The sequence below is a fragment of the Phyllopteryx taeniolatus genome, chromosome 5 (genome assembly GCF_024500385.1).
Source record: "Phyllopteryx taeniolatus isolate TA_2022b chromosome 5, UOR_Ptae_1.2, whole genome shotgun sequence".
Lineage (NCBI taxonomy): Eukaryota > Metazoa > Chordata > Actinopteri > Syngnathiformes > Syngnathidae > Phyllopteryx > Phyllopteryx taeniolatus.
Genome location: NC_084506.1, coordinates 3,292,508 through 3,316,826, shown reverse-complemented (window position 1 = coordinate 3,316,826; position 24,319 = coordinate 3,292,508). Strand labels below are relative to the sequence as shown.

Here is a 24,319-nt window from a genome sequence, read left to right as displayed (position 1 = left end):
GATGGTCAGTGGCCTTCATCCCCTTCCCCAATTTTTGTTTTCTCTTGCTTTGCATTCCTTTCAAGTTAAAACACAGCAACATCGAACCAATCACCTACATTTGCAACTTAAATTCAATTTCATTCATTCATCTTCTGTTCCGCTTCTCACTCATGGTGGTATTAGTGCTTCAAGATCCCCATCATAATTTGCCATATAATTTTGTGACAAAATTAGGAAATACACTGATTTCAACAAACATCTTCAGGCCGTCTCAAGTGTATACAGTCAAGTCATGCAGTAGAACGGAAACATCTACATTTACTTGGTCGCCGACGCTTTCAGCAGGGCAAACACCTTGGCAAAGGTATTACGAATCAAACTGTTTCGCTCATTGCAATGTCATTAACAGTTTTAACCCAGCCCCCCCAACACATAAAGCAAAGCAGATATTTCCAGTTTTTGCTTTTATTTTCATTAGTGCAGAAATACAGATGAGGTTCATGTTTTCTATGCTGCAGTAGTGTAGCTTTAACCTTTTTCAGTTTAGTTCAGCATTCATTACAAATGGTGAACATGTTCAAATCCAGATGTGACGCGTGTCACCGCGAACCACAATCAAGTTGGTGAACAGTGAGTGTATTTCTTCTCTTCCGTTACAATTGTAGCAAATGGCCCAGTGTGAACACGAATATGCATATATGCAATAATGTTCCGCAAAAACAAAAAACATTTTGAAACATGGAAATGTTTACCATAATCATTGTAAAATTACAAAGCGATAATCAAATAGGATTACAAAGCACTGACAAAAGAGCCATGAACCAGCGTAGGCCAGGATCTACCCTTAAGTTTAAGATTGGTCCAAACCGAAATATCATGGCGGAAGATGACAACGGATTGAGATTTGGTCTCCCTGTAATTTGTTCAATCAAAGACATACAAATAAGGCTGAGTTTGACTTTATGATGTTCAAGGGTTGTAGAACAGTTGTTAGTTTGTAGGTTGTCGGCCAGATAAAGGTCAGCTTTGACCAGCTCCCCTTTATTACAGATCATTTAATTCATAACTGTCATAACATACTCAATACTTGCCCAAAAACTAAAATGGCTACAGCTCCTTATTACTGGCGAAGAGGATATATGATCTGCGATTGGCTGGCATCTAGTTCAGGGTGTACCCCGCCTCTCGCCCAAAGATAGCTGGGATAGGCACCAGCACGCCCGCGACCCGAGGGAGGAGAAGTGGTTTGGAGAATGGATGAATAGAGGATATATTATGTAAAGTCAAACAAACACAGAATTACCAGCCATATTCTATTAAAGGTAACACAATAAAACTTGGCGCAGACTTTCACATTATGAAAAATCTTCTCTTAGTCTAATGGACAGTATACTGATGCACCGTTAGTCCCGTTGCATCTCCAAATCATAGAACTACAAACATAAACGCACATGTTAAATATAAATAATAATAATGAAAAAAAAAAACTAAATCCAAAATCAAACAAACATTTGAACAACACAAATGAATCCCAGTTTAACACTGAAGTACTTTTTTTTTTTTTTTTCTTCTCCTTTCTCTGCAGTCCTTCGAAATCAAAAGTGCTACACTGGACAGTCAAACAAAATCAGGATCGTTCCAACATCGAACAACTGATGCAGAACGCGATGGGAATCACTTCCTTATATTCAGTGTAAATCACATATATTAAGAGTCACAACTCTTATACAAACAATATGAGACCATGCCAACTATATACTTCACATGATCACATTTTGGGGTTTCCAAAATCAAACTCAGTGGCTTAAAAGTGAGAGACAAATGTAATACTATTACATAGATACAGCACCTAACAAATGTATTACACCACCCAATGTGCTGCCAACTTTACGCAGGGTTGTCACTTTGTCGCTATACTAAGTGAGTCAAAAGTCACTAGATTAGTTGCTAGTCACTAGAGGGGTCGGAAAATATCTGGACTGAAATTCAAACTATAGTTATTTACTTTCATGAACAGACATTTTGTTTTAGAGGTTGAATGTTTTGCCAATGTGATTTCTGACTTCTCAAAATGCTAGATGGTCTCAGGTGGTCCTATACATTTGTTAAGTACTGTAAGTCTATAAACCTTTTGTGGTAATTGCACAGCTTCCAGCACAAAGCTGCATAAAGTACAACGCATGTTATCTGTTAATGTAAAATATTAAACAAAGCAGATGCCTATTGATGTATATGATTTAGTATGACCAACTCAGATGCATTTTCCAAGCTTAGCAGGCTGCTGTGTTTGTTTTAATTTGCTTGCCAGCCATCATGGGTATTGAAAATTGCAAACATTAAAAAAATTTTTACCCATGTCCAAAACAAAAACAAAAAATGCACAAAAGTAAGGACATAGACAATTTGAATGTTTTTTTTCTTATTCACCCAATACTATAATACAGTCTATGATTCAACTACCATGGAACTGTAATAGATGAATTTCAACACTATTTTTCCTCATTGTAATATCATGTTTATTGACTACAATTCCCCGATGAAAGTAAGGCAACAATTTATCAAGGTTATAAAGCGAAGATGGAATGTTATTTTAGCAGAAATTGCAGTTGCACTGTCACGACTGTATACTCACTTATCACAGTTATCCATATTTACACTAAGTGCTCCCGAGCCGTGTCAGAGTTGGTGTGCCGTTACATAAAATGACAGATAATATAATACTCTATAATGTAGCTAATATATGACGGTTTCACATTGATGATTTGAATCGGATCGTGTTCAACCCAGAACAATTCCAACACATGGAAATACACCATAATTCCTTTCCCTGGCCTTCATAGAAAATACCGCCATTAAAACCTAAAATAGCATGTATGTCAACAGTATATTGTCAAGTCATAAGACCACCAGGAAGACAGTCCATTAGTAACATAGAGGGCCGGGTTACTGGTACATTAAGGTCTATATATAATATACAAAGTTGGATGCTTAAGTAAGCAGTAATCTACAAGAATTTCACATTTTGGCCCTTTCCCACAGAATGATCAATAACATATACGTACATTGATGCAATGTTAATGCGTCCAGTCTAGCTTCAACTGAAATCCATTTTTGATCTGCTTCAGGCATAGCCTGTATTAGTCATATCAATTGAGCCATGCAGAAGCAGAACTAGCCCTGACCAAATAATCTGTCAGCAGAGAGCGGTTGAAACTTTGAGCTGCAGCAGAATTCGGGGTGTAGAGGAGCACCCAGACTTGGGATTTGATTGGACGCCACCGCCGACAGCAGCCAGCAAATACTCTTGTGGCAGAGTGTAAGTAAAGCATGAAATCTTTAACAGCTTGTATGACCTCCCTCATCGGAGAACGTTGTCCGTCCATCCGATCTTTTCGCTCCATTAGACGCTCCACATTTTCTTTTGCTGGAAGTAGGCTTCAAATCTATCCAGGGCATACTCCTACAATGCAGATCATTTTCAGAAAGAATCAAAACACAGATTAGATGTTTATGTACATCACGTTTTTAATGTCAATATTTTAAGTTACTGTAATACATTTTGCAACATTTAACAAAGCTAAATGAGAAGACAGTAAACCTAAATAATACAACTCCCTTTAGTGGTCGGCGAAAGAATTACTGCCAGAGTACAATTCACTTTTAATTTACCAACATTGGAAAAGTTCATTTTCTACGCAAACTCAAAGTTCACTTCACCATTCTTAAAAAGTTCATAGTTCATAATTCAACATTTTGAACTAAGTTCACTGTTCCAAAAATGCACTACATCATAGTTCTTTTTTTCCCCAATATGTTGCTGATGGGCTATTTCATTTCCCCATCATCAGTAGGCAGCTACAGCTTTCACCCTACAATCTCAAAAACATAGGGAAAAACTTCATTGAATAGTTTAGTTTTAAAATGAGGACTTTAAACAAAAACAGGGCTTTTGTCTTTAATGTGCAAAAAAAAACAACCCCAAAAAAAACACCGCAATATATAGAAGAATAAAACAAAATAACGTATGACCGGAACGATGGTGAAAAGACATTAATAACGGCATTTATCAAAATATGAACTTGAGTTCATTGAACTTGTTCAGGTACAACCCTGACAACATTTGCTTTTAATCTTTAAGAACCGTTAGATTTTAACATAAATTAAGCAATCTGGAGGACTCTGAAGAGTACAATAAGGCATAATAAACACCGCTCAAGTACATGTTGATGTAAAAATGTGAAATTAAAATTTTATTTATCTTATTTCTTTGCTTTTTTTTTTTTTTGTTCTGGCCTCCAAGTTCAGCCAGGCCCTTCTCCACCTGCACCTGATGCCTGCTTCAAGCTGTGCCACATGAATAGCGTACTCCTTGCCAGAAGAACAGCTTCAAACAATATACGCAACAAAGGGAATAAAAAAAACTGCACCTCCTGTATGCAAAATGCCAATGTAAAGGGAGCCATGGTATATTTTAATTAGAAAAGAACACTTATTTAGTTATTTATTATCATCTAATTAGTGTCTTTTATGTTGTATGTATAGCACTTTGTTACAGATGCGGTTGTTGTGAAAGTGCTACGTAAATAAAGTTGAGTTGGGTGATCAAATGGGATCAGTTAAATTTTGTTTCCTTTGATCATAAGAAATTTGGGATATAGATTTGGGCCTTTTCTTTTTAACTTATTGCAAACGTAGACTGCAGCTGTTCACCAATTGATTTGACAATTTGACTGTCAGAGCTTGGGCGGAGGTCTGCCGTGTTTGTTTGAGTGTGACACACACACACACACACACACACACACACACACACACACAAACAAAGTAGAGTGCAATGTGTAGCAGATATTTGACATGTTGGTTGACATGGCAGTCTGACCTGACCTATGGTGACCAGTGCTTAACAAAATTATTTACTACCCCCCTGCAGGTCAATATTGCGCGACGTTTATTTTTTGTATTCAATTCATGTTCAGTTGGCTTTCTTAACCTAATGAAAGTGTACAAGTCGTAAATCGCAACACTCACCAGATATCCAAACTTGATGGTAGAGAGACGGGCCTGGATGATAGACCACAGGCCCCAAAAGAAGTGGGATGCAAGGGAAAACCTGTGCCCCAAAGCACAGCACACAGACATTTGGTTTTGACTGCCGCTTGACTCTGTAATTAATTGTCTGACAGTGTCAAATGGGGTCAGTTTACTTACCTGTTGACCTCCACGTAAAGCTGCTCCTTCATTTTCATTTGGTCCTCGTGACTTAGGTTGTCAAATCCTTGATCGGACGCACGCAGGTAGTTTTCAATGAAGTGGAGCTGTACAGAGACATCACAAAGTTGTTTTTCCAAGTCAGAATTTGATGTGAAAACCATCCAGTCGCCAACCAAAGAAGTTCTATACAATACGTATATCCCACACCTGCTGAGCCTTGGAAGGATAAGCCTGAGCATTCACTTTGAAGAAAGGAAACTCGTCACAGTTGTAGTCATACATCCATTCACAGAAATGGTTGCCAATATCAAATCCCCTGCAACAGATGAAATAAATATTTCAGAGGATTTAGATTACAGTGAAATTACCCAATTTGGGCCCTATGTAAATTTGTTGAACAAATTCCTGTTTTGGAACGTCATGCACTGAATCAGTAGACCTGACATTATTTATAATTTTTGTTTCCATTTGGGTGTTTCCAGCATGAATCAATTGTAGCAAGGGATCAATTAGGTGTTGTAATTAGGAAGATAATCATTTACTGAACATCAATGTCCAAGTAAGAGTCCCGTGTACTACTATGTGTGTGTTTTCATGCACTTTCCCCCACTTGAAGAGAGTAAGTGATCTTGTTTTTCCATCGAGGTCCACTTCTCCCTTAGGCTCCCTGCACTGAAGCCCTGTGGCTTATAGCTGGTAACATTAAGATAAAAACAGAAGCTGTAACTGTAGACTAATTCTATGAAGGGTTTAACCAAACAACCAGGAACTGAAACAAAGAACTTCCAACTATTTATGGGTAATGTCTGTGGTGTCAAATTTTATAAAACATGTTGAGATTACTGTAATTTTGCGTGTGTAATGTGCACCCATGTATAATACGCACCCCCAAAGTTGACCTCAAAATTCTGGAAATCCCTTCTGCCTTTCTATAATACATTTTTACAATGCATGATTTTGCTTCTACCCATATGATCAAAACATGAAGTATCTGTATTTTCTTAGGTTTTTTTTTTTCAAAGAATTATTCTGAAGTTTAGCACTTTATTTGAACATGTAATCCTTTTTTTAATTTACTTGCTCTTATTTTGAAATTTACAGCCCTACTTTTATTGAGTAAATTAGAAAAGACACAGGTGTGCTCATATGTTTCATTACCCAGGCAGAATGAGTACAATTCTTTAAAGAAAACATGAAGGGCCAGGCGAAACACATTTAATTTTATTTTAATGGGATTCAAATTAAACAGTCAAGCATTTCAGAAAAGCATTATCATTAAACAAAACAAAGAAATTAATGATGGTTGTTGTTCATCCATCCATCCATCTATTTTCTGAACCGCTTCTCCTCACTAGGGTCGCGGGCGTGCTGGAGCCTATCCCAGCTGTCATCGAGCAGGAGGCGGGGTACACCCTGAACTGGTTGCCAGCCAATCACAGGGCACATACAAACAAACAACCAGTCGCACTCACAGTCACACCTACGGACAATTTAGAGTCTCCAATTAATGCATGTTTTTGGGATGTGGGAGGAAACCGGAGTGCCCGGAGAAAACTCATGCAGGCACAGGGAGAACATGCAAACTCCACACAGGCGGGGCCGGGGATTGAACCCGGGTCCTCAGAACTGTGAGGCTGACGCTCTAACCAGTCGTCCACCGTGCCGCCTGGTTGTTGTTCAGTCAGTCATATTTAAAAAAACAATATTTTACTAATTCTGCCAGAGTATGTAAACTTATGAGCATAACTGTACATATATGCAGTCATACGTCCCCCTGTCATATTGGAATGAAAGTGTAGGCTACACATTTTTTTATAACCACTAAGTGGGGGTGGCATTTTGGAATGAAAGTGTACAGCATTTTCATAACCACGAGATGGCGGCATACATTAATAAAATGTGAAAGTTTCCCCCCCCCCCCATACCTATGTATAATGCGCACTATTGACTTGACAATTTTTTTTTGGGGGGGGGGGGGGGGTGCATTATACACGAGAAATTACGGTAATTGACACTTTTCTTTAGCTGTTGATTACATGGTGTATAGCAAAGGCCGAGGCTATACGCATAGGAGAATACAGACCAAAACTAGCAAAGATCTAGGGATAACTGATTATAACCCATTATCATTGCAAAGAAAGAAAAAGGAAAAAAAGTTTTTTAAACCCCAGAAATTCAGGAAAAGCGGGGATAAACTGCCAATAAGCGTTCCCCCCCCCCCCCCCCCCCCCCCAAAAAAAAGTGTTAAGAAAAAAATTGGGGGAAACAAAATGAAAAAAAAATCATCTGCGACTAAGTGAATCTGCGGGTGCCGAACCACGAGTATGCAGGGGTCCACTCTAAGCAAGCACATTTACACAAATCTCAATACCTATCACATTACGACTGTGGCGGCAAGAATGCATTTGACATCTTTTGACTGGAATCCAAATAAGTGGCCTGAACGTGTGAAAGCACCCAAAGCATTGACAACATCCGTAACACTAACTAAGGCAGACATAATTCTTATTCAATTAACACAATTCGGCTCCTGTATGGCCAGAAGTGCTTATACCTTTGCCAATAATATTGAACATGGTGCCTGATTTTAGCAGTGTTTCGAGCCCCAATTTCATGATATACCATGATCATGGTGAGAAATCCTAACGTATTTTATCATTTGTTTAAATTGATGGTATTCAAATCAATAAATTCATGAGCATATTGGGGCTGAGGAGCGATTATAACATGGCCGTATTCTCACGGCCTTCTGCTACAAAGTAGGTCATGTAACTCATGTCATAGTTGACAAACATACAGAATACTGTATACATGGTATGGTTGTGTGTCCATTCTTCCTGATAAATTCAGAGCATTTGCTCTCACAGGTTGTGCGCGCGGTATGCCATTTGTATACATCACATTACATGAGCAGAGCATATGAGGAGCCTTAAAGGAGCTGCGGTGAAGGGGCGGGGGGGAGGCGAGTTGGGAGGGAGGAAGCTGGGGGATGGGATAAAAGGACTGTGGGAGAAAATGAAAGCTTTGTCTGCTATTCTCTGTGAGTGTAAGCTATTCGGTTTACCCTTGAAATTGGTCAACAATGATACAAGTACACGTTCCCAAGGACAAGACAGTCGCCTCATTCCCACTCTTTAAACATCTTATCAATATGCACACTGCTCACACACTCTGCTACTCTCACACTGCTTGCTCTCACTTCTTTTCCTTTCGGCTCGTCCCTTTCTGGGTCGCCACAGCGCGTCATCCTTTTCCATGTAAGCCTATCTCCTGCATCCTCCTCTCGAACACCAACTGCCCTCATGTCTTCCCTCACGACATCCATCAACCTTCTCTTTGGTCTTCCTCTAGCTCTCTTGCCTGGCAGCTCCATCCTCATCATCCTTCTACCAATAAACTCACTATTTCTCCTCTGGAGGTGTCCAAACCATCGAAGTCTGCTCTCTCTAACTTTGTCTCCAAAACATCAATCCTTGGCTGTCCCTCTGATGAGCTAATTTCAAATATGCTTGGACCCGTTTCTTCACTTCCTGACCACACTCACCATTGCTCTGGACGGTTGACCCCAGGTATTTAAAGTCCTCCACCCTTGCTATCTCTTCTCCCTGTAGCCTCACTCTTCCCCCACCAGCCCTCTCATTCATGCACATATATTCTGTCTTACTTAGGCTAATCTTCATTCCTCTGCTTTCCAGTACATGCCTCCATCTTTCTAAATGTTCCTTCACCTGCTCCCTGCTTTCACTGCAGATCACAATGTCATCTGCAAACATCATGGTCCACGGGGATTCCAGTCTAACCTCATCTGTCAGCCTATCCATCACCACTGCAAACAGGAAGGGGCTCAGGGCTGATCCCTGATGCAGTCCCACCTCCACCTTAAATTCATCTGTCACACCGACAGCACACCTCACCACTGTTCTGCTGCGCTCATACATGTCCTGTATTATTCTAACATACTTCTCTGCCACTCCAGACTTCTGCAAGCAGTACCACGGTTCCTCTCTGGTTACTCTGTAATAGGCTTTCTCTAGATCTACAAAGACACAATTTCGATCCTTCTGACCTTCTCTGTACTTCAAGGCAAATCATGCATCTGTAGTACTCTTTCTAGGCATGAAACCATACTGTTGCTCGCAAATACTCACTTCTGTCCTGAGTCTAGCCTCCACTACTCTTTCCCATAACTTCATTGTGTGGCTCATCAACTTTATTCCGCTATAGTTCCCACAGCTCTGCACATCACCCTTGTTCTTAAAAATGGGCACCAGCACACTTTTCCTCAATTCCTCAGGCATCTTCTCACGCGCTAGAATTCTATTGAACAAGCTGGTCAAAAACTCCACAGCCACCTCTTCTAGATGCTTCCATACCTCCAAAGGAATGTCATCACGTCCAACTGCCTTTCCATTTTTCATTCTCTTTATTGCCTTTCTAACTTCCCCCTTACTAATCATTGCCACTTACTGGTCCACCACACTTGCCTCTTCTACTCATTTTCCTTATTCATCAACTCATCAAGTATTTTTTCCATCCATCTAGCACACTACTGGCACCAGTCAACATATTTCCCTCTCTATCATTAATCACCCTAACCTGCTGCACATCCTTCCCATCTCTATCCCTCTGTCTGGCCAACTTGTATAGATCATTTTCTCCTTTTTTAGTGTCCAACCTGGCACACATGTCATCATATGCCTCTTGTTTGGCCTTTGCCACCTCTACCTTTCCCCTATGTCGCATCTCAATGTATTCCTTTCACCTCTCCTCTGTCCTCTCAGTCTCCCACTTCTTCTTAGCTAACCTTTTTCCTTGTATGATTTCCTGTACTGTGAGGTTCCACCACCAAGTCTCCTTTCTCTCATTTCCTGCCAGAAGATACACCAAGTACTATCCTGCCTGCCACTCTGATCACCTTGTCTGCAGTGGTCCAGTCTTCTGGAAACTCCTTCTGTCCACCGAGAGCCTGTCTCACCTCTTCCCAAAAAGCTGCACAACACTCGTCCTGTCTCAGCTTCACCACATGGTTCTCTGCTCTGCATTTGTCTTCCTCCCCACCACCAGAGTCATCTTACACACCACCATCCTATGCTGTCTAGCCACACTCTCCCCTACCACTACCTTACAGTCGGTAACCTCCTTCAGATGACATCGTCTGCACAAGATGTAATCCACCTGCATGCTTCTACCTCCGCTCTTGTAGGTCACCCTATGTTCCTGCCTCTTCTGGAAAAAGTGTTCACTACAGCCATTTGCATCCTTTATGCAAAGTCTACCACCATCTGTCCCTCCAAGTTCCTTTCCTGGATGCCGTACTTACCCATCACTTCTTCATCACCCCTATTTCCTTCACCAACATGTCCATTACAATCTGCACCAATCACGACTCTCTCTCTGTCTGGGATGCTCAGAAGTACTTCGTCTAGCTCCTTCCAGAATTTCTCTTTCACCTCTAGGTCACATCCTACCTATGGGGCATAGTCACTAATCACATTATACATAACACCCTCAATTTCAAGTTTCGGCCACATCACTCGATCTGATACTTTTTTCACCTCCAAGACATTCTTAGCCAGCTCTTCTTTTAAAATAACCCCGACTCCATCTCTTCCCATCTACACCATGGTAAAATCATTTAAACCCTGCCCCAAAACTTCTAGCCTTACTGCCTTTCCACCTGGTCTCCTGCACACACAATATATCAACCTTTTTCCTAATCATCATGTCAACCAACTCCCCGAGATTTTCCTGTCATAGTCCCAACATTCAAAGTCCCCACATTCAGTTGTAGGCTCTGTGCTTTCCTCTTCTCTTTCTGCCGAAGAACCCGCTTTCCACCTCTTCTTCGACCCACAGTAGCCGAATTTCCACCGGCGCCTGCAGGTTGACAGCGGACATTGTTAACCCGGCCCACGAACGATCCAGTATGGAATTCTTTGGATGAACGCTCATATTTGTTTGGCAAAGTTTTAAGCCGGATGCCCCTCTTGATGAAACCCTCTGCATTTATCCGGGCTTGGGACTGGCCTACAGTTTGGACTGGCTTTTGCCCCCCATAGGGCTGCATTACACTGCTTGCTCTCACTGGCCTGCCAAATTCTGGTTACATAACAACTGCAGAGTATTTCCACATCACAAGTCGCAAGGTGGCCATGAATTATGACTGCTGGGAGGCTGTATTGTTTCCATCCAGGCTATGTGCCAGGTGGTGGTCTTTTTCCCTCTCCCTTTCCCTATCAATCTACATTTATGCTGAGTATCTAGATCATGTACAGTATGTGTTTTTAGCGTTCTGCTCCTCTCACAGCACCATCTTTTAGATGCAAACCAAATTTTTGTCGTAAGGGCATAAATAAAGTAGGATGAGGGATTAATGGTGACTGCTGAATCTGTCTGTCAGACTGCAGAAAATGGCAGCATCAGACACTTTCCCATACTGTGGGTACGGAAAGTATTCAGACCCCGTTAAATTTTTCACTCTTTTATATTGCAGCAATTTGCCAAAATAATTTAAGTTCATTTTTTCCTCATAAATGTACACACTGCACCACGTATTGACAGAAAAAAAATCTTTGCAGATTTATTTAAAAAAAACAAAAAAAACCTGAAATATCACACAGCCATAAGTATTCAGACCTTTTGCTCAGTATTTACTAGAAGCACCCTTTTGAGCTAATACAGCCATGAGTCTTTTTGGGAATGATGCAACATGTTTTTCACACCTGGATTTGGGGATTCTCTGCCATTCCTCTTTGGAGATCCTCTCCAGTTCTGTCAGGTTGGATGTTCACTGTTGGGACTGTATTGGACAGGTGATGAGCAGTGCCTGGTTTTCTCCACACATACCGCTTAGAATTAAGCCCAAAAACTTCTATAGCTTGGTCTCAGCAGACCAGAGAATCTTATTTCTCACCATCTTGCAGTCCTTCAGGTGTTTTTTTAGCAAACTCCCTGCGGGCTTTCATGTGTCTTGCACTGAGGAGAGGCTCCCGTCGGCCCACTCAGCCATAAAGCCCCGACTGGTGGAGGGCTGCAGTGATGGTTGACATTCTAGAAATTTCTCCCATCTGCCGACTGTGATCTTTGGGTTCTTCTTTACCTCTCTCACCAAGGCTCTTCTCCCCCAATTGCTCAGTCTGGCCGGACGGCCAGCTCTCGGAAGGGTTCTGGTCGTCCCAAACGTCTTCCATTTCAGGATGATGGAGGCTACTGTGCTCTTAGGAACCTTAAGTGCAGCAGACCTTTTTTGTAACCTTGGCCAGATCTGTGCCTTGCCACAATTGTCTCTGAGCTCTTCAGGCAGTTCCTTTGACCTCATGATTCTCATTTACTCTGACATGCACTGTGAGCTGTAAGGTCTTATATAGACAGGTGTGTGGCTTCCTAAATCAAGTCCAATCAGTATAATCAAAACACAGCTGGACTCCAATGATGGTGATGATCAGAAGAAATGAACAGCCCCCGAGTTAATTATATGAGTGTCACAGCAAAGGGTCTGAATACCTACGGCTGTGTGATATTTCAGTTTTTCATTTTTTTCTGCCAATATGGGGTGCTGTGTGTACATTCATGAGGAAAAAAATGCACTTAAATGATTTTAGCAAATGGCGGCAATACAGCAAAGAGTGAAAAATTTAACGGGGTCTGAATACTTTCCGTACCCACAGTATGTGAAAGTGTGATACTGCCATTTTCTGCAGTCTGACAGACAGATTCAGCAGTCACCATTCATCCCTCATCCTACTGTATTTATGCCCTTGGGTCTGAATACTTTCCATACCCAGTCTTTCTGAAACTTACATAAAGGCTCAGGTTTTCAAACAGCATTACAAAAGATTATGACTTTCCTTTTAAAGGAGCAGATGCAGCTATTTTAGAAATTCTAGAGACTTAACTCTGTAGAACAGTATATCGTGAACATTCATATTTAAAAGAAATATATGTTGACCAGGAGCAAAGAACCTGGGTGAAAATTGCTCAGATTGGTGATAAACACCCTGTCACGGTATAAATATACCTCTAATGATCTTCTCAAATTTCAACAGGACAAGAAGTGATTTGTTTAAAATGTATGGCAGTGATAACGCAGTGTTGCTGTGCTAGGATAGAGTATGATGCAACAATGACATGGTATGTAAATAATAAAATTATCAAACCAATGTTTTAGAAAAGAAAAAAGGACAATCAAATGTGAAGAAGAAGAAAAATCGACACATCCCTTACATTTAGGCCACAACTTTATATTGCAATTGGGCACTTGAATGGCTTGTCTTCACAACTTGTGAGGAGTGTGCAAACATACCTATAGTTATAGCTGCTGTACTCAAAGTCAATGAGCATTAGTTTCTGTTTGTCTGACTGATGGCGGCCTTTTAGAAGCAAGATGTTTCCTAAAGTAACAAACGCAAATGTTTTACATCACTGTCATTCAGTAACCTTAAACAATATAGAGTTTACATTTAGTTTGCACAAACAGGATATATGTGCATGCTTTTACCTTCTTGACAATCATTGTGGCAAAACACAACTGGAGAGTGGGTAGACTCCAGCAGAGACCTAAACATAGACAAAAGGAGCTCAGCACTGCATGTCACATAACCTTTGATATCATGCATCATACATGTCTAATAACCCTGGTGGTGAACGAATTTTTGAGCTGACTGGCCACAAACGTAATCAGTCTTGTAAAGGTGACCATCTGAACAGGAAAATATGACACCATCCACCGGCGTCATCGAGTTAATCGTCAAATAAACACAATCCGCTTAAATATTACAAGCGCTTCAGTGACCAACGTATCAGTTTGTCGTCTGGTGGCATTTAGGTTCATATATTACCCAGCTGATTATATATAGTCACTTTCTTGAACTGGTGGCCCGACTGGTTAGCACATCTGCCTCACAGTTCTGGCAACCGGGGTTCAAATCCCATTCTCCCCGTGCCTGCGTGGGTTTTCTTCGGGTACTCCAGTTTCCTCCCACATCCCAAAAACATGCATGCTAGGTTGATTGAAGACTCTAAATTGCCCGTAGGTTCGAATGTGAGTGCGAATGGTTGTTTGTTTCTATGTGCTTTGCAATTGGCTGGTGACCAGTTCAGGGTGTACCCCGCCTCTCGCCTGAAGATAGCTGGTATAGACTCCAGCACGCCCGCGATTCTAGAAAGGATAAGCGGTACAGAAAATGGATGGACTTTCTTGAGGTTCCCTTAATTTTGTCAACACTGCTCTTTTTCTCCAGCTGCCATCTACCAAATGGAAAATGCCTTCAATACCTACATTTTGATTATGTAACACCAGGCTAAAAACAACATACTTAAGCCAATCCATCTCCTGTAGTAGGTTGTAGCTGAGCAAGATGTTGAAACGCCGGAGGTGAGACTCTCGGGTGAAGTTGAGCCTCATGACTTGGCTTAAGTACCTGATGAAAAAGGCAGGCAAACAGAAAGGCACGTCAATTATACAGTCATCATCATGTGAGAGAAGGACTGGAAATCTCTCAATACTTGCATGTTGATATACTGTAAATTAGTGTCACAAACAGAAAGATACAAAAGATACATATTTGGAGCTTTTGAGTACAAATGTACATTGTCAGTGGTGATATAAGGATGACTGTTGAAGGTTACTTTGAAATTACTTTGGATGTTTTGTTGTCCCTTTACCATTACACCTGTAATTCATGGTGAATATTTAGTAAGAACAAATAAAATGGCAATAGCACAAGATAATCTGTTCTAATCTATTCATCTTTTAGTTGTAAAGTAGATCGTGCAGCAATTTACGAGTAATATGAGTACCATAATACTACCATGCAGGTCACAAAACAGTATTTTGGAAGAACAGGACAACGGACTTTGACACGAGACACTGACAATAACTCTGCTGCATAATGCTTGTAAACACATACTAGACAAACTTTGGGTCAGTTGAAACAGAAGTACAGCATAATCTCGATGAAGTTACCGGATTCTTATCTTTAAAAGTGGGGGATGTTGACTTTGGAGTGATTTAAAAGTGGTACAGTCTGTCTGACTCATTGTATAAACATGGAAACTGGACTTGCAAATAAAGAGCATGCAGGATGTGGAATCGGAGGTTACGGGACTTTTTTGACCAGTCAAATTGACAAGTAATATTCCAGAATTACGGCAAGTAGGAAAACTACTGGTATGATATACCCATAGCCTTCTTTAACCAAGATAAAAAATACAACTATAGTAGACTTTACACCGATTTTATCGGGCTGATCGGTATCGGCCGATATGATCCGATCAATGACGTCATTGATTGGCTCTGCAATAGACATTTACTTTGCGTCGCCATCGTGCACAGTATATTTGAATCCAAAGCGAGTTTATTTTTAGCCTTGTCGCGTGTCTTTTAACGTAGTATTGGAAATATCTGACAATAAACTTATTTATAAAAAAAATAAATAAAATAAAATTTAAAAAACACACGTCAGCGGTGTGGAACAGACAACACATCTGAACAGACAACACGTAATGCCCGGATCAGACTACAAGACAAATTAGCTTTTTCACGATTGCACTATGTCAGACTACTGCAATAAAATCTTGTATTCCGATACCACCGCATCCCGTTTTTTACGATCATTGGGCTTTATCTTTATCTTATGTAGCCTACCAAGCTAGTGGTAGCACGAACGGTTGTACGTAAACATGCCGCCGTTCTGTCGAATCATGCTCTAAAGTTTCAGTGTAATTTAATTAAAAATAAAGTAATTTAATTATAGTAAGTTAGCACCCATTATTTCTGTCATGTAATGTTTGTTTGACCTGACTAATTAGAATACACGATCTGACTAGAGCAGTGATTTCCAACCTTTATGGGGCCAAGGCACATATTTTACAATTGAAAAATCTCACAGCACACCAACAAACAAATATGGCACAAAAAGTGGATACATTATTTACTGTATTTACTTCCTGTCATCTAATAGAAGACCATTTATTTGTTCTGTCTGTCACTATGCCTTACTGGCATAAATAGAGGAACAAAGATACATTATTTATTGTAAATATTATTTTTTGAGCAATTACGTACAGAAGTATATACAGTAAATGAACAGGTCATTTAAATGGACACATTCCTCCATCTTGTGATCGGATCGGTGAGTGGTTCCAAAAATCCTGATCGTGTAAAGCCTAAACTATTGTATAGTTACATAAAACAAGATCCAGTCAACAGTGTAGTCAAAGTGCAGTTAAATCTAAAGTATCCTCTCAATTTGTCACTTGCTATCAAGACAATGCTGTTTGTACTATTTCCACAAAGTTCATGATGTAATCAAAGCATTGTTTGAAGGTACGTAGTGAAGGCACGATTCTCAATTCAAAGCGAGGCACACGGACATCTGCTGCAAAGTGGCCATCAATGAGTCAGACCAGTAGGCACTGGACTACAAGGAGTGGCTGTGGAAACTTTTGCTATTATTTTATTTCAAACAGGGTTTCTAGATTTTTTTTGTTTTGAATTTTATTCAAATAGGATTTGAGAAAAAGAAAATGTTAGACTTATAGAACAATAAAATATAAGTTTAGTAACTTACTTGTCCATGGTTCCAAACAACCATTTGGGCTCCTTATTGAAAGGCATCCTCATTCCATGAAACTTGGCCATTTTCTGCGCAACCTCTGACGAAATGCTTTGGTCACTCAGCTCACAGGTTTCCAGCTTACGGCTCTGCCAATACATAGTACAATTTATTTAAAGGCATGAAATTATCTTCTCTTGAATATGAACTGGCCGGCCACACAAAATTATGATTGAATACAAGCGGTGACTCTCTAAATGAGCTAACAGAACTACACGACACATCTCTTCGTATGAGGAAGCACAGTTGTACACTACCGCAAACTACATGATAATAAACATGTTAAATGTACAGTATACTTCTGTGACAGTGTGTCAATCTAAACAGCATTTTGTAAGGCAGAATATTTGATTCAGTTCTGGTGTTGGAATATCATTAGATTGCGCAAGTGGTCAAAAAGTAGTCAGTGTGTATTTTTTTTTCTTTTTTTTTTCCTAACAACCAAATCAGACAAAATGTACATTATTTCTAACAACAACAACATTCCAACTGATCGGGAAACTTAAAATCAATTTGCCAGATTGTTAACGTATAACACTCCTGACAAGCATGGGTCTCTCTCTTCCATTAAAATACATGTTAGCAACAAATGGTAACTTACAGGCACATACTGCTCCAGTCGTCCCTGAGGAAAAATACCGTAGAGTTTAGGTCCCAATTTCCTCTCTGCCAGGATTGCAAACATCACACTCTCCAGCACCATGGCCTCTGCCCCCTAAAAACAGACACACAATAACCATAAGTAAAGTAACAGCTGAAGCTGTCTAGTATGGGCCTAATGACCAACCTAAACAATGACGCATGAGGAAAACAAAAACAGGACATTCAGGGATCTGGAAGGAAAAAAAAAAAAACAAGATCCCCTTATCTTGCACAAAAACTACGCTAAAACAAATGATGCAAGTGACTCTTTGTGGCAACCATAAAGAATTTTAAGTTTGCTTAGTAATGTGACCATATATTTTGTTTATACCAGTTTCTACGACAGGGCACTTTATTTCAAAACAAATTCAAGAAGACTCTCATCGCGATGGAGCAAATTCAAAATTAACATGCGTGGGACTTTGTGAGATATCAGCCTAACACAGAGTAATCAAGTAAGTCATTCAAGAAGAAAATACTTCTTTTGTATGAGATAGGCTGATATTAGTTTTAAAAAGCATGTCAGAAATGGGGTGAAGTATAGAAACAAGGTGATGGAGGAAAAAGAGGGAGAAAAGGGAATGGAAGAGAAATATGCAGTGGTTGCTGGTTGGTTGGGTTCGCCTGTTGCTGAGTTGTGAGGGAAACACAGCAGATGGATTAAAACTTCCAAGAAGCCTTGGCCCAGCGACAGCAGCAATCACTGTTGAAACTCCTGAAGCAAAGTAGACAGCCTCATTTTTCTTCCTTTATCTCAATAATACAACCCCAATTCCAATGAAGTTGGGACGTTGTGTTAAACAAATAAAAACAGAATACAATGATTTGCAAATCATATTCAACCTATATTTAATTTAATACACTACAAAGATATTTAATGTTCAAACTGTTCAACTTTATTGTTTTTAGCAAATAATCACGAACTTAGAATTTTATGGCTGCAATACGTTCCAAAAAAGCTGGGACAGGGTCATGTTTACCACTGTGTTACATCACTTTTTCTTTTAACAACATTCAATAAACATTTGGGAACTGTGGACACTAATTGTTGAAGCTTTGTAGGTGGAATTCTTTCTCATTCTTGCTTGATGTACAGCTTCAGCTGTTCAGCAGTCCGGAGTCTCCATTGTCATAGTTTACGCTTCATAATGCGCCACACATTTTCAATGGAAGACAGGTCTGGACTTCAGGCAGGCCAGTCTAGTACCCACACTCTTTCACTACGAAGCCACACTGTTGTAACACGTGCAGAATGTGGTTTGGCATTGTCTTGCTGAAATAAGCAGGGGTGTCCATGAAAAAGACATTGCTTGGATGGCAGCATATGATTCTCCAAAACCTGTATGTACCTTTCAGCATTAATGGTGCCTTCACAGATGTGTAAGTTATCCATGCCATTGGCACTAACACAGCCCCATACTATCACAGATGCTGGCTTTTGAACTTTGCGTCCATAACAGTCCGGATTGTTCTTTTCCTCTTTGGCCCACAGGACACGACGTCCACAATTTCCAAAAACAATTGGAAATGTGTACTTGTCGGACCACAGACTACTTTTCCACTTTGCATCAGTCTATCTTAGATGAGCTCGGGCCCAGAGAAGCCGGCGGAGTTTCTGGGTGTTGTTGAGAAATGGCTTTTCCTTTGCATGGTAGAGTTTCAAGTTGCACTTACGGATGTAGCACCGAACTGTATTTACTGACATTGGTTTTCTAAAGTGTTCCTGAGCCCATGTGGTGATATCCTTTACACATTGATGTCATTTTTTTGATGCAGTGCCGCCTGAGGGATCGAAGATGAGCATTCCTCAACTTTCCCAGTCTTTTTTGCCAGCTGTCCCAGCTTTTTTGGAACATGTTGCAGCCATAAAATTATAAGTTAATGATTATTTGCTAAAAACAATGAAGTTTATCAGTTTGAACATTACATATCTTGTCTTTGTAGTGTATTCAATTAAATATAGGTTGAACATGATTTGCAAACACAAACAAATGATTTAACACAACATCCCAACTTAATTGGAATTGGGGTTGTACACAAATCTCTCACCTCAACACATACTCAATTACCGTAAAATCTCGTGTATAATGCGCACCCATGTATAATGCCCACCCCCAAAGTTGACCTCAAAATTCTGGAAAACCCTTCTACCTATGTAAAATACATTTTCACAATGCATGATTTTGCTTCTACCCATTTGATCAAAACATGAAGTATTGTCTGTATTTTGTTAGTTTTTTTCCAAGAATTATTCTGACATGAAGGACCAGGCGAAACACATTTAATTTTATTTTAATGGGAGTCAAATTAAACTGTCAAGCATTTCAGGAAAGCATTATCATTAAACAAAACATAACCATGAAGAAATTAATGATGGTTGTTTTTCAGTTATCAGTCGTATTAAAAAAAAAATAATAATAATAATAAAAAAAAAAACATTTCACAAATTCTCCCTGGGCATGTAAACTTATGAGCACAATTGTACCCGTCATATTGGAATGAAAGTGTAGTCTACACCTTTTTCATAACCTCTAGGTGGCATACTAGAATGAAAATGTACAAATTTCTCATAACCTCTAGATGGCGGCATACATTGATCAAATGTGAAAGTCTTTTTCATTTTCTCCTATACCCATGTATAATGCGCACTATTGACTTTTGAAATTTTTTTGGGTCAAAAATGCACATTATATACGAGAAATTACGGTAAATCCACCACAGAGCTAAGAATAACGGGGAAAAACTGCATCTTGGTTTTGCCCCTTCATAGCTTTATTTCCCATCTGATTTGATTCAAACAAAGTTACTTACTGCGATGTCGTCTGAGCTTTTGTTGTCAAACTTGCCAAATCGTCACCACTCTTGTTGAAAATAAAACTATTTTTTTCGCTAAACCCATAGCAAAGACAGTGTAGCAATTAGCAATGTAAAAAAACCGCTGCCCCTTTTAAGACTGCAGTGAACAACGTTCAGATGAATGGCTGCAGAGGCAGAACACAGAGATGACTACCGGGGTCTTTGGCCACCAGCCAAGGAATGTACTGTCCAGCAGGAAGATGCCTTGCAGGAAACGGCTTTGCTTTGTGAGCCCCTCAATATGACATGTCAAATCCCTTTACACTGAATCACTTGCAGCAAGAGGACAATAACCAATACATCTTAACCTTTCCATTTTCTGTAAGGTAGAAATCACTGGCGGCGGGCCGAAACCTCCTATGTCCAAATTTGGTCAATTTATTTATTTATTTGTTTTCCAAAAGTTGATACCATTGGGTTGTTCCCATGTGGGTATGTTATTTTTTTTTTTACAAATTATTGACCGGTACAAAGTGTTGAAAATAACTTGCTCCCTTTGACGTTGCAATTTTAATGTCTTATTTCCAGAAAAGGGATGGTTTAGAGATTGGAGGTTTCTGCCTGATGCCAGTGAAATGTATAATATACAGTACTCTGTGGTAGTACAGTAATTGCTAATGATCCAGAGGTAACAGCCTGTAGATATGAAGCAACCCATTTACCACCACCAAGATTTTGACAAAGACAACATATACAGTATGTCCTTAACAATGACATTAGGGAAGGTGATGTATATTAATGTTCAATCAGAAATGATTCCATAAAGATTATGCGCAGTAGTAAGAGATTAGATTTGCAGTTGTAACTGTTTATGACTTGTGTTTGATCTAGATTTAATATATAGGTGCAGTGCATTACAAAGAACTGTGTCCCGACTCTAAAATAAACAACTGAACATCAAATGAATGAAAATACAACTTAGATATATCGAGTTATTTGTTCTGCTGCATAGGTTGCATTTATTGAGTAAACCGAAACACATAACCAACCATAGCAGTTGTTTATTTGTAATGTACTGTACATACAGTTTATTTCAGGACACACAATAGAACAGCACAAGAAGTCACACAATTTAGACACTGTGAATAAAAAAATATACCTGCGTATCAGTGGCAAATGTTCATCATTGCCACTGCAGAGTAAGCTCCCCATTCTTATGTAATACTGTAACTTATGCAGGGGCCGATCACATGCGGTTTTAAATCTCCAGTGAGTGTATATTATCTAATATCTCATCATAATCATCTTACTGCAGGCATATAAATCATACCACCCATCCGTTAGCCAAAAGATACAAATATTTCAGTGAGTTGTACAATTATAATGCACTGTGCTATGTCCCAGCTTTCAAGTGTTGTCCACTAAGCATAGTTTGGCCTACTCGTTTTCTGTATCCACCATATATTAAATGTTAAGTTTGAGGTGATGCCAAACAAACAAATAATTTCCAACAAAGTAAAAGGCTTCACAAAAATGCTTTCGTCTGTTTTTTCCTTCCTTCCTGCAGACAAGATTATACTACATTTTAGAACTATGTCAGTCTTAATTAAAAATATTTGTCATCAAGTCACAATTTGGATGTCAAACAGAGGACTTTATCATTCCTACTGGAGTCTGCACCTTCCTCATACTATTTCCTATACTGGAAGTCAATGCAAGCTAGTCTGAAAGCTGACTTAGGTTCTGGGATCAGAGCTTGTGTCATATAGCCATGCTACAACATTACTACATGACTGGCCTTAAGAGTGTTTCAGAAGGTGCACTGTGAGCTAGTGACAGCTGCTCCCGCAACCTCAATACTTATCTGTCCCCTAATGTGTGTCAATAAGCCAGTAAAGGTAAAGATAACTACATTTTACCTGACACATGAACCTGATCTGAACTAGAACTTGACAACCTAAAAGTTATTGAATTTGGGTCAAATAACGATTGATAAGGCCTAAAATAAGAACTAGAAGTTGTGTTGTGTAACACAGGCAGGGTCTTTCTACATCTATAGCAAACAAAGTGGAAACAGATATTGCACTACATTGCAGAGTGGTCTGAAATAACCTCAAGGGGATTAAAGAAGTGTCATCCCTTCTAAGCCAAATAGGATTTACCTGGACCAGACCCACTGTAGACAATCAAGGTTAGGTTATCTCTAGAACAGGGGGGCAGCTGTGGCTCAGTCTTTTAAAGACTTTGCTTCAGAGATAGGAGGGTTGCAGTCTCACTGCGGACCACCAAAACAAGGACAAAGGAAATAGTTGTTGGGGAGATGCTAATCTGCTGCAAAGTGTTCAGGCCTTGAAAAAGGCACTGAAACTCCCCAACTGGGATGTTGCACAAATGAGTTGCTGGCATGCTTTGCCAGGCCCTGCCTGCTCCCTCTTTGAACCAATTTATACTGTACATGTTTGGATTGGTTCCACGTTTGTAATGCAAGCTACATATTACAGCGGCCTGTGTTCAGCTAATTTCGGTCAAGGGTAAATAAAACGGAAGATTCTGCTCTTGCCAGTCGAGCAGTAGCGCGCTTAGAAAGGCAACAATCTAATGAGTTCATTTCGATCACATGATGGAGGGGGTTGTCATTCAATCTCACAATGTGAGAGGTCTTTGTGACTAAGAGGTCATTGTGAGGCTTGCGGGTGCAACTGAGGTCATTCATGGGGCTTCTTTCAAAAATAACTTAACTCTTGATGAGTCATCCACTGGCTGTTGTTCCGAACGGAATTTCATGCCCGTTAAAAATGATTGCCTGACAAATACTATACTGATTTATTCATTTCAAGCTGTCTGAGCTGGAGTTTAACATTGTTCATCACCGTCACATTTCCCGGGAGCTCTAAGTCGTGCTGCACAGGCGTTCAAGGCAGGAAAGTTTGTTGAACGTAAGTACAAGCACCCAAAGGGTTACAAAGTCATCTCTATGACTTCCAAAAACAAGAGTTTAATCTAAAAAATACCACTACACTCCAGATGGGAACTGAGAATTTGGTGGGGAAAGTATTTTAAGACAAGAGTTCCATCCCGAAAATGCCACCACACTCCAACAAAGGAACTGCGAATTTTGAGACACATTGGACGATAAGTGTTGAACGTGTAGTCAATGGGCATAGTAACATGCTGTACATTGGCACAATCATCTGTTACTTACTTGAAAGTGATTCTCTTTGTTTGACTGTTGGGATTCCCCTTTATTACAGGACATCTATCAACAAAAGAAAAGGAAAGAACTATCCATGAATACATGAGAAGCCATCCATGAGCATCCAAACCAAGCCGTGCCCATGGTGCATACAATACAGTATGAGTTCAAAAAACACAAACACACATTCTTTTGGGGAGGAATAATCACTATTCTGGCATAATGCAACAGTAAGAAAAAAGAAGACGGAAGGTATTATCACTGAAGACACAACATGGGGTTGTGTTTTCTGACCCAACCAAAGATTATATTGACTTAAGATGGGCTAAAAATTTCACCCTCTAATTTATTAATTTACTCTTGGTACAATATTCCACTCACATATTTTCATTGCCGAGAAACGCCATCTCTTGCGCAAGTAAGGTTTGTTTAATCATTAGTACCTGTGCACACTGGCAATGAAATCAGACTCACTTAATCGTATTGGCTTTTTGATTAAACATCAGTAATTCCTAAAATGGGATTCTGTTTTGCAGAAAATGGCTCCCGTTACCTAGGTGAAGGACACGGTGTCTTTGCTCTCTGAAATCTCTGGCAGTAAAAGCCAAGTTTAGATTAGACCCATTAGCACTTGCATTGCCAGCAGGTATTAACTAGTTCGGGTCTCATCTAGCCTGAAATGATTAGGCACACCCACGATAAATGGCTTAATGACTGAACGTGATTAATTTAAAGGCTGTACCTATTGGGATGGAGTTTTGTTTTCAGTCGTTTTGAGGCTGGAGATAAATGTCAGCGCTTCAAACAAGTACCAGCTTTCAGAAAGACACTAGTCCTTGAATGCTTATCACTCAAGTGTAGGGATGTTTCAACGGTTAGTATT

The 24,319-nt window shown here is 39.9% G+C and overlaps 1 protein-coding gene across 4 annotated transcripts in view; it reads right to left on the bottom strand.

Annotated features, from left to right (window-relative positions):
- Positions 1-431: 431 nt before the first annotated feature.
- Positions 432-24,319, bottom strand: part of chka (choline kinase alpha) — a 29,126-nt gene continuing 5,238 nt past the window's right edge. For 2 of the 4 annotated variants that reach the window (XM_061773773.1, XM_061773776.1), the window contains 10 exons: positions 23,446-23,499; positions 17,407-17,520; positions 16,761-16,894; positions 14,505-14,609; positions 13,688-13,746; positions 13,493-13,580; positions 5,398-5,506; positions 5,188-5,294; positions 5,008-5,089; positions 432-3,442 (listed from right to left, as the gene is read on the bottom strand). In XM_061773773.1, the coding sequence (XP_061629757.1) occupies positions 3,383-3,442; positions 5,008-5,089; positions 5,188-5,294; positions 5,398-5,506; positions 13,493-13,580; positions 13,688-13,746; positions 14,505-14,609; positions 16,761-16,894; positions 17,407-17,520; positions 23,446-23,499 (912 nt within the window). In that variant the 3' untranslated portion in view covers positions 432-3,382. Of the gene's footprint in view, positions 3,443-3,466; positions 3,852-5,007; positions 5,090-5,187; positions 5,295-5,397; positions 5,507-13,492; positions 13,581-13,687; positions 13,747-14,504; positions 14,610-16,760; positions 16,895-17,406; positions 17,521-23,445; positions 23,500-24,319 lie in introns of those variants that run through there. The other 2 variants (XM_061773774.1, XM_061773775.1) reach the window with 2 other exon arrangements.